This window comes from Musa acuminata, chromosome BXJ2-11 (genome assembly GCF_036884655.1).
Source record: "Musa acuminata AAA Group cultivar baxijiao chromosome BXJ2-11, Cavendish_Baxijiao_AAA, whole genome shotgun sequence".
NCBI lineage: Eukaryota > Viridiplantae > Streptophyta > Magnoliopsida > Zingiberales > Musaceae > Musa > Musa acuminata.
Window position 1 is genome coordinate 4944094 of NC_088348.1, and position 11981 is coordinate 4956074.

The following is an 11981-nucleotide window of genomic DNA, read 5'->3' on the forward strand; positions in this document are numbered from 1 at the left end:
GGCTAAATTAGGGATCATTTTACTTAATACGATTGAAGCCTCCCCTCCGATTAGAACTATTCATCAGTTACGTATTAACCTACATATGAGCAGCAAATGTGAAACCCCAATCAACTTTATCGCTGGAAGATCAAAATTTAACTAAACTGTGTAACCAACCAAATCAATTCGCCTGTTAAAACACACATAGTAGTAGTGGTGGTGGCATAACATAAATCTTACGTTCAGGTATAGAATTCATGCTGGCAAAATATTGCTGCATCACGAGAGCATTTGGTAAAATGCCTGTATTAACATTGAAATGAGTCCTCTGTCAGGGGTGCTCAAAAGGATATTATAATTTTTCTAGGACCTTGCAACAAACAAAGATAACATAAAAGCTTCCCTGAGTCTGGTACGTGCAGATACAGAGATGTAGCGCCATCTGTTAAAACCTCTATAAGATCTTGGCTTCGATTTCCTCCAAGGTGAGCCCCTTTGTTTCTGGGACGACGAAGAATATGAATAGCAGAGAGGCAATGGCAATCACCCCAAAGCCAGCGAAGAGAACACCCGTTCCAACTAGCGTCTGATATCATAAAACAAAAAAATTAAAAAAAAAAAAAAAAAAAACTTAGGTGATTGACATTTCAAATGCACAGGAACGTGATTGTTGGCTTTGTCAAAAGCACATAAGCACGAATGCATGTCGCATCTGACATCCAAACTAAATAGGAAATGTAATCCGTCATACTAACAAACTATAAAAAGTAATACTCATGATCAGTAAGCATGGGGGTGAGCCTCAAGTACTTCACAGATGCTTTGGCTTGTAACTGAGACATGTAAGATGTGCATTTCTAACATCTCAAGTATGACAATATATGTACTGTGGCTTATTAACATATTCTGGTAGCCAAGAGAATAAACAAAAGGGTTTCTCATTTTCCAAATTAAACAACATCTAAGAAAAAAAAAAAAAAGACTTGTTGCAGAAGCTCCATTTCATACATCTATTGTTTGGTTATAATAAATGGACTGCTGCAATGAAACAATCTTAAGCAAGAAATACCTTTTACGACATGACAAGCATGCCCCAACCATCTAAATTGCATGACCAAATAAGCTAATATTATATAACATAAACTAGAAGTAAATTTGACTTAAATGAGGATGAAGGTTCACTATTCAATTTTACACTAGGCATATATATAAATTATTGTGTAATTATCTCATGGCTTCACATGATCAAATGGTCCTTATTATCAACCATATCATGATACTACTACTATATGACATGTGAACTAATAAAAACAGATTAAAACAAGATTGAAATTATCAGCATAATTACCTCCAACGGTGAGAAAGCGAAAGTCACCAAAGCATTTGAGGCAAAGTTAACAAGCACTGCAATACTTAATCCACGCCCTCTTAATCTCAAAGGAAAAATCTCTGATATCATGAGCCAACCGATTGGACCGAATGACAACTGCAGGAATATGAATTAATGAAAAAACTGCACTTGCTATTGAAAACTCTGAAAATATGTTTACAGGGACCAAACTGGCTGTTTCGCTTTTTAAGTGGCAACTGTTGCTTTTCAAGGTCAGCACTACAACCATAAATGTCTTTGTTAGCACCAAACTAAAGCATAAAGAAAAACATCTTAGGTGGTGTTTTGTTTCCAAAATTTGATTACATTTTACAAGAAATTAAATTAGTGATTCCGGTCCAAGTTTTTAATGAATGGGGTTCAAACTCCTATATTCTTGAAGGATTCCATGTCCCCTATTTGGAATATTTGAAATCCTACATTGTGGAGCTAGATTTGGTTTTTTGATTCTGATTGCATCTCCAGAGCCTCTGAACCAAATTCATCAGAAGATTTGGTCATTTCAATTCTGATTCTAGTGGATTTCAAATCTGATTATTGTTTTGATGATAAACCAAACATCAATTTGAAGTCCTACTAAAGAGATTTATGAAATGAAGTAACAATATCAAACTTAATACATATAATCAAATATATTCTTATATGAATATAAACAAAGATTTTGGAATCGTGTTTTATCCTCATATAAAGAAAGGTGCAAACAAATATTGTGGTAAAAAGAGGAATCGTCGTAAATTGGTAACCAAATATTTGGTTGAATCCTTATTTTGGAGTCATTTAAAGGCCCAAGAAAATATTAGATTTTGGAATCTAATCTGGAACAATACGAGTGTGTCCAACATATACTGTTTTAGATTATTGGGAAGAAATTATGAGGCCTAAAATTACATGAATGAAAAATACTGTGGTAAGAATGTGTTAGGTGAGAGGACACAACTTAGATACTGTGGTAAAAATATTGTGAAGAAACATATTGTCAAGCGACCTCCCAGGTTGTCCTTGGGAAGGCTTACAATTATATGGAAGAAAAATATTGTGGTAAAAATGAGGATAGGACTTAGTTATTTTTAGCAACCGATCAGGTTTTCCTTCTGATGGAAACATCAATGGCATTGAAACTTTTCCTTCACCCAAAGAGAAAAAGAATGTGAAGAAACTACTGATGTAGAGTTTAAATGTATTGCCATGATATGTCTATGCACTATGTAGTACAACTCATAAAACAAATATAGAAAGAGCCAACTGAAAAAAAGGTCCCCGACTCATTGAAGAGAAATGGTTTGTCACTATTGTCGGTGACAAACAAAATTCGATGATGAGTTGTAAATTTTTTGCCTATTTATAAATAGCAGGTGAACTTATCTCCCTTAGCAGATGTGGGTGACAATTCATCACTATACATCACTATGTGTATAGTGATACATCACTATGTGACAAAGAGATCCTTTGATTATTGTGAATAATTAAGAATATTGTAACAATCATGCAAGATAAAATCATGATAATACAATGGCTGATAACAAGCAACATTAGCAGGAAAGCAATACTTCTATGCGATGCATCCCAATATATTATCAGATAAAATGATGACGAAAAAAGAATACCTGAAATGAGTAATATACTACTTAAGTGCTGTGTAACAATCATGAGAAAAGAAAATGAAAAGATGATAAAACAATACCTGATAACAACCAACATACAGAAGCAATGCTATCACTGCCACAGAAGGCAGAGAGTTCAACAAGGTGTAATAAGATGATAATAGGAACAAGGAGATTGCCTGCAGAATAATAAGGTAGCATCATCTCAATCAGACAAAAGAATATTTACAGATGGCTCATAACTTCGTACTACAACATCAGATAGTTCTTTCGCAGAAAATAGACAGACAACAAAAATTAAGCTTGTTGGTGCCTTTGTGATTACTAGGTAAAGAACAAAGTTCACCAGCAAGAAATCACACAGAACCTTATAAATGGATATACAAGAGCAGCACACCTATCCAAATTCATCTGAACTTCCCCACACAAATTTAAATAAAAATACACCAGGCAGAATAAATCTTCTTAAATATGCACTTCTACTAAAAAAAGCAAATTCCACCAAAAAGAAAACAAAATGAAGTTACAAAACCATAGACATGTGGTTACTAGGGCAACATATCAAAATATTTAAACCATATAACCCCTGCAAAACAGTCTAAATTCTACTAAGAACACATAGGTTCTATAAATTATATAGTAACATGATATGACAAACACAATACTAACCAATACTGCTTGTCCGGAATAATAAACATGTCATGAATCTAGGTACACACTATACTGGTGATATTGTATCAGAGCATCACACTACATAATAGATTCATAATTACAACTATCAATCTTCCCTGCATGGTAGTTGTATCCACTTTAGGAATTTTAAAATGCGCCAGGTTCAAGCCTAGTCACCAGCAGTAATGGAAAAAAATTGTTTATTATTTTCTCTTTAGAAATATGTCCAATGACTCACAGGATTCAGATCGTTCCTCCAAGTTTAAGATAAGCTCAATTGCAGCTAGAGTTGTAATCTTTCTTACCAACTTTCTAGTCTTCTAGTTCTAGGTTCCAATAGCATCCCAATTTTGAACATGAATGTATGAGCATGTTAAATTTTAGCATGTAACTAGAAACTAGAGGAAGATATAAATGTTTTGTAACAAAAAGATGCTTAAAATCTGGAATTTTAGAGACAAATGGAATATTGTACTGGACCCAGACAATTAAAACCCTCAGTAGAAGAGTCATACGTAGAACTTCACTGCCACTTTGTTTAATTTTCTGAATTTTATTTTATTAGCTCCTGCATTTCTTTAGTATTTTCATATTTTGCAGGGATTGTGCCAAAGGGCCTAATGAACAGAGTATAAGTTGGCTTGACGCCATCTAACTCTTCACCAATAAGCATCTACCATTTTAACTTTCATGATTCTTATCTCCTACAATTTTCATCAATGGCTAGGCCCTCCACATCAGTGTTGTGTTATACCCTTCTACGTACAGAACAAACATATTATGTCAGTCCTAACAGCAGGACTGTTTTCTTTCTGTTGTTCTCAGATGCAAGTCCTATCAGCAAAAGTTCAAGAAGCTTACTATCCCACTAACACCGCCAATAAGTAAAGGTCTTCTTCCAAGTCTATCCACCACGAGAACAGCAACACCGGTCATAATTAGCTGCAAAGGAAACAGAAATATTAGACCCTTGAAAAGAACCTGCCACAATTTAATAGTGTATACAGCTCATGCTATATGTTCTTTGCAAGAGGGGTATGAAAAAGTATATATCAGCATACTAAAAAATAGTAAACTGAAGGCCACTTGTTACTGTGCATGAAGACATGGTAATAGAACTGGTTGGCATAAGAAAAAATGTTCTACCATAGCTCGGAAATGAGTGTGTTATCAATTTTACAAGCATTGCAGATTGAAATATACAATGTCACATATTAAATCAAGTTCTTAATAAAATCAAATTAAACAGAATAATTCACAAATGACAGATTGAAACATACAATGTCACATATTAAATCAAGTTCTTAAGCAAGTCAAACTAAACAGAAGAATTCACAAATGAGATTCCAATTTCAGATATATGTAAATTCAAAAAGACATACATAGATTGATCAGGTAAAGAAAAAAGAAAATGTAAAATGGAGGTTTTAAATATGAATACAGATCGATGAGTTATTAGCTAAAACCAAGTTCTGTTTCTACCTTCAGCAAACCAAGAAGAATAGAGACACGTGTAGCATCGGATGCTGCAGAAAATCCCGCACTCTGCCAACACAAAATAAAAGTAGTATATTTGTTAGCATATATTTCTTTCTGTTCCCATACACATACTGATCATAGATTGGAGTACCTGAAGAATGGTTGCAGCATAATAGAGCACACTAGGTTGCCCTGTTACCTGATGTAGAAGAAAACTATAAGCTGATAGAGAACAAATGTCATGGCAAGAAAGCACCAAATGACTATTGATAAGGTAGATGTAATATCGGTAAATCACTAAACAAATCTGAAAATTCATTGTGGCAACCTGCTGAAAAAACACCAGTCCTGCACCGATAATGAGGGCTTTGAGGCATTTCCCTCGAAAGATCTCGCTAAATGCAGCTTGTTTTTCCTGATCCACATATGACAGCTCATCCAAAATCAAGTCAACTTGTTCTGAAGCTGAACTACTAAAAGCTACACCTCTCAAATGACACAGACAGGTAATGGCAACTTCTTTCGCATGTGGCAGGCTTCCTTTACCTTGTATGGCGCACAAAAGCAGCCAACGAGGTGATGGTGGTAACCACCACATTCCTATGCCCATGATTAGACATATAGGAGCACTAGTGGCATACATATAACGCCATCCACCAATCAAATCAACATAGATGCTGCCAGATATATAACCCAACTGCAAGTATGGCAAAACAATGAGCATTCACATATCCAAGCCCACATATTTTTGACACACCAGTATATTTATACTTACAAGCATCCCAAAGACAATGAAGAACTCTTTCAGAGAGATAAGTCTGCCTCGTATCTGAGTTGGACAAGTCTCTGCAATATACATTGGAGCAGCATGCATAGCCTGATGAAAATAAAACTGCATTTAGAACAAACTTCTATCTTCAAAATATAAAATATGTAAATTTAAATGTTAGGCATTATAAATAGTATGACTGCAAGTGCCTATTCAATTCTGTTCAACTTAAAACAAGCAAATAGCAACAGTTGTTCTCTAAAATGATATTTTTATATCAAGGAAATGCGGGATGCAAGCAAAGAATGTTGACTTAATAAATAGAGTATCACACATACAAGATAATGATATAAATCTAACATGCCCAGCATCAAGTTAAACTCATCAGATATCATATATTAATTAAACTATCTAAACTATTAGACAGATACATGCTGTGTTGTAACGATGTTAAAATTTGCTCATTTTATCCAAAAGTGGTGATATCTTGTATGAATCTCTTCAATAATGCCACAATCTGCTCATTCCATTTGAAAAAGCACAGAAACAATGGCCATGAACTTCATTTATCTGTGTTCATGTGGATGTAATTTTTGGCATAAAATTACTTCACAAGTAATTTCATCCATAATGGAATTACATACTGGCCTGAGGCCAAACCAGTGTGCTGACTGCTTGATTATGAGCAAAATTACTTGGTATAAAATTTCAACCAAACAGGTTGAAATTGCACAAATTTTGACCAGATTCAGCAAAAACCAACCTACTCAAATGGTTTCGGTTAAGAACCACATGATTCAGCCCAAAATCTTATATTAGACAAACCGAGTTCAGAATCACTCGTCCGACTTCTGTAGACTTCAACATCTGATTGAGAAATGAGGAAGCAGAGTCACACATATGGTGAAATCAAAAGTTTGTAAAAGAGAAACCAATCTTACATGCCATATGCGCCGACATATCAATGCAGAAAATAGAATGATGACATACTTCTTATATTGTTGTACATTCTCAAAACAACAACTAAGATTGCATTGCAAACATCACCAGCACAATGAACAAAGATCCAATTGGACAAGAAATGAGTCACAGGACAGGAGTCACTGCCATGAGAATATTAAGTACTAAGAAGTTAGAACTTATCTGCCAATCTATGAAGCACATGGATGGGCATAAGTACCAACATATATGACAGATAAATGATACATCAAAGGGTAGAGAAATAGAGACAATTTTTTTTTTTGTAGTTTGCATAATATATAAGTTTCAATTTTCTTTCAGCTCTTAAAGTATCACTTGATTAGAAAGGAATTTTAAAATGCGCCAGGCTCTTAAATTATAATATATAAGTATTCACAAGTATTGGAAAAGCACTTCTAACAAATCAAAAATAAAAAAATTCACAATTAGCTACTCTCAGAATAGAAAGGAATGCACCCTAAGAGAATCCCACGGGGATTTAAAACACCATATGATTTTTATTATAATTTCGCGTAGCAAAAGAAAAAAAATAAAGAAAGTATCAGATACAGACAAGAACCAATATCTGATACATAGTGGATATGAATACAGAATCTCTTTCAAGAAGTGTCAACAATGGATCAGTGGACACCTCAAATAGTATAATAGGTTGTAGATACCTAAGAAGTAAGATTTCTGATTCACAAATGGAAAAACCAACATGCCTTGTTCTGCTGAAAATTTTAAAACAAAAAGATGCAAGATCTAAAAGTGAATGAATCATAATTCCCATCACCAATTCATACAGAAAAATTTTCTGAAAAAACAATTATTGAAGTGTCATCAAAAAATATGAACATGCCAATCACATAGTGAAACAAATAAAGCACAAGAAGTTATGAAAAGCTCGTAGAAGTGCATCGTAAACGGTGACAATTTGTGGGAATAGAATATTGGACCAAAGAAAACATACAAACAACAGCAAAACCAAAAATCAGCATAGAAAAAATTTCTCCATCTAAAGGACAATAAAAGATTTCAAGAGTAAAATAATTGAAGCCAGAACATGATAATTGATTATGCCACAATATTAAGTACTTGCCAAGATTAAGGGAATCATCAATAATTATGGAATTTATGTGTACATAAATCACATGAACATAAATAAATAGAAGAAGGTTGGTTCAGTTACCAATCCAATTCCTGTACCGTACACAAAACGTCCAATCACCATAACAGGAAAGTTTGGTGCCAATGCTGTCAGCAGAGCTCCAACAAAATATAGCACAGCAGAGAGTAATAACTCCCTCCTTCTTCCTTCATTTAAATATAATCTAGGATTAGTTTCTAGATATGAAGGAAGAAAAATCTTATTATATTGTCAAAGTTCAGGCAGCAAACCTAGAAAGTCAGCAATGGTAAATGCCAGAGCAGAACCGATCAAGGCACCATATAGAGACCCACTAACCTGTCATATACAGGATTCAGGAATAAATAGCAATGTGCAAAATATGATGACGAGAGATAACAGAACCAACGCTCTTGTGATCCATGATACTATGTGGTGTTAACTCACCACGAGACCAATTTCCAGAGAGGATAAATTATACCATGTCGTCCCACTTAAGCTTGATGACTGCAAAAAGAAATTTTAGTAAACCAACAATCCAGAAACCTCTCAATCAGACATGTAAGAGATCCGAAGTTTGACAGGTATACTATGAGCAACATAGTCAATTAAGCTATTATCGATCAATTAAAGCATACCCGAATAAACTTTTTCCCTGAAGATACTTGAGATATATAGGTAAATCAATTCTGTACTAAAATTCTTAGAGTAACTACTGTAATGATATCTTAACTCAATTACTAAATCATTAATCATTTCTGTAACGAAAGGTCAAAGATATCTTCTAGTTCAGATACTTTCTCAGAATAGCTTGGTTCCTTTTGACATACTTTTTCCCCATATATCAAGCATGTTTCTATGACAGAGCTGTCTCATTTGTGGATGCTAAAACTACTTTCAAACTTGTGATATTGGCTGCTTCTGGTCTCATTCTCAGCATGGATAGCAAGTAATTAGAATATAAAAGGAGAGAAAAAACAGAAGAAACAACAGAGATACTGCAAGAAGACTAAGATAGAATAGATAGCAAATAGAATGTATCAAAGAGGCAGAGGAACAAGGAGAGGTCTGTGGTACTTATCTCGTGCAGAAACATATGATAAATTCAAACTGCAGCAAAGGCATCATATTTTAGCACTTATATTTTCAGCAGAGATCTGTGGTACTTATATTTTCACTAACATAAGATACAAGAATTATCAATTGCAAAACAAAAACCTTTTATTATCAGAACTTCTCTACCATGATCATCACCCAAACAACCATGCTAGTTTGCCACAATTTTTTCAATATCCCTGAACATGTGCTTCTGCCTTCCTGTTAACCCCATCTATCATCCAGTTTTAGGAGAATGCACCACCCCAAGTCCATCTTCACACATTTACCAGCCCTGAAGCAAATCTTAATTTAAACCACCTAGAGGCAAGTCTACTTGAGTGTCCCAACATTGGCATATTAAGTATGCTGAAAACTACTTTTACATCACAAGGCAAAATTATCAGATAGCAAAGGAGAAGCACATTTGCAGCAAGTTGAGGGCAAATGTGCATACAGCAAAAATAATGTTTCCAGATAGTGAGCCAATTTCTCACAAGAAGATTAGAAGGAAATTCCATGTGAAACCATTTACTCAAACCAGATTGAAATAAATACAAGCAAAAGATGCTTCCCATAAAGTAACAGAAACAATCATGAGAAGCACCACATGGTGAACCATTAACAGAATCATATGGTCACAACCAACATGAGATTTCACATGATGTCCTACAGTAGAAAGTAGAAACAAAATTTTATAATGAGTTGAATCATACAATAGATAACCAATAATCTCACATGATTTTAAGTTTTAGTTCAAGCAGAAAAACAAACTTCTATTAAGATTACACTTTTCTGAAGTAACCAACCAATGTGTTCTATGAATTCAGGCATTAACTGAAAAAACCTATGCCAGATACACTCAATATAAATTATCAGAATTTGAAACCTTATCACCAAATTAAAAAACAGATACTATCAAGGATGAAAAGCTTGAGTTGGCACACCTGCAAAGAAATTTTAGCACCAGACGTTGCACCAATGTCATAGCCATAGAGTAGCCCTCCTAGAGCTGGGAAGAAGAACCTAAAATTCATCGAGTTACTTGAGATTGTCATAACAAAGAAACCATATCCACACACCTTACTTTCTTCATTTTTTTAATGAACCTCCTAAAATCATGTTGATCTAGTTTTGACCCAGGAGTAACATTTAGAGACAAGGCATTTCTCTTCAGAATAATGAATCAAAGTGAAGATCCTTTTTTTTTCTAAAAATTGTTTACAAATCTCTCACTTGTGAAAGTAACATCTATCATGCGTCAAATATCCTCGAGACAAGTTAGGTGCTGGTCAGGAGGAAAGAGAGTTTAAAAGGTTAATTCTGAAATCATTTTCAGAACAAAAGAATGAAACATAGGAAAAAGTCTTGAATATTAGAACAATGACAGCAATAAAATGAGATAGAAGAGTTTAATAGCATCCCCTGCCGCATGCAAGAGGGCATCTATGTTTATCTGTACTGCTATGCAATTGAATTTCTAAGATGATGCAGGAACCATACTTACCATTCAATGATTTTGCAAAAGAGACCTTCAAGTCATATGAATAGACTAACAGAAATTACAAATTTCTGTGATATTATTAGAAGATTTCTGTTCAGTTCTGTTGGGAGTTTCCAAGTCATCCATTGCAAATTGTCAAAAAGGTGTTCTTGACAATCTGCTGTAGTTCTTAAATCAAAGCATTACAACTTCTTAATCTTCCCCTAGAAGTATAATTATATTCCTACAAGAAATTCAGTATAGCTAGAATAGTTAGAGCAACTAATTAATTTTTATGAAATTATTTAGCAAGCATTTTCTTTTCCTTTTTGATATTAATGTCACTAAAAAAATCAATAAGCCTGATTAACAAAAGGTAATGTTAAAATCGGCATACCATACCTGATGCAAACAGGACAATAAGAAAATTCTCGTGACTGATAACAAAACCACAGTCCTCTAGAGTGACAACTTAACACTAAGTTGTATATGGTAGGCACTCGTAGAATTTGAGCATGATAGTTAATCATCTTATGAAACATGATGTAACAGATATCCTTACTTAAACAACCTTTTTTGGAAAACAAATCAGTAAAACAAGGATGTTTTAGGTTCTTGGGTGTCATTTCAGTTGTCATAACATACAGAAAGCAAAAACCTTGTTTCATTTTGTCCATTTGAAACATGAGAAAATGACTTCTCTCGGACGCCTTTCTTTTATGTTATTTTCCTTTTATTACGCAAGAAAACCATACAACCACTACTATCCAACTATTTCTAACTTGGAGCATTAGCAGTTGCCCGGGATGTAGTGGACTCACGGAAGAATCGCTGCAGTAGCAGAATAGCTCTCGCTAGAAGTGACGCCATTGATCAGAGGCTGCCTTGGATTCTCAATTTCACTCGAGGTCACCTAATCGTCACGGTAGGATTAACAAAGAAAGAAGCAGAACAAGAAACCAAATCAAGAGTCCAAGAAGAAATCGGGTGGCAAGATCACTCACATCCCTCGCAAGAAGCCTATCCGAGTTGGCCCCCGACGCCATTTTCTTGGGGCGGAGAAGGACGGCAGCGGCTCGACTCGCGGATCGAGGGAAGAAGACTTGATTCTGGGGTTCTTGATCGGGGTGGGACGAGACAGAGAGGAGGAAGAGGAACCGAGGGTGAGGCGACGGAGGGAGGTAGGATCGGGAAGTAAACGAGCAAGAGAGGAGGAACGACTCCTCGTTGCGCTGCGTTGCCTTTTGTTAGCAGACCGTCACGGAAAAGCAGGGCCGAGAAAGATTGGGAACGCGAGGCCCCAATATAATCGAGAAACGGGTTCGAATCATCAGCTGTGTGGCCTCTTTCAGAAACAGGTCTATGTACTTGAAGTTTGGGGTCCACTCCTAGGAGAACTAATAGAGCTCTGCCACGTTGGC

At 35.2% G+C, this 11981-nt stretch overlaps 1 protein-coding gene across 1 annotated transcript; it reads right to left on the reverse strand.

Annotated features, from left to right (window-relative positions):
- Nucleotides 1-272: 272 nt before the first annotated feature.
- LOC135627812 (D-xylose-proton symporter-like 2) lies at nucleotides 273-11870 on the reverse strand. The gene is made up of 14 exons (XM_065134147.1): nucleotides 11565-11870; nucleotides 11382-11473; nucleotides 10025-10103; nucleotides 8430-8489; nucleotides 8255-8321; nucleotides 8046-8170; nucleotides 5900-6001; nucleotides 5453-5821; nucleotides 5276-5323; nucleotides 5128-5190; nucleotides 4507-4587; nucleotides 3054-3152; nucleotides 1331-1468; nucleotides 273-568 (listed from the first exon to the last, which is right to left on the reverse strand). Exons 1-14 carry the CDS (start codon nucleotides 11604-11606, stop codon nucleotides 437-439), a joined length of 1497 nt encoding a protein of 498 aa, XP_064990219.1. The 5' UTR covers nucleotides 11607-11870; the 3' UTR covers nucleotides 273-436.
- Between the last annotated feature and the right edge of the window lie 111 nt (nucleotides 11871-11981).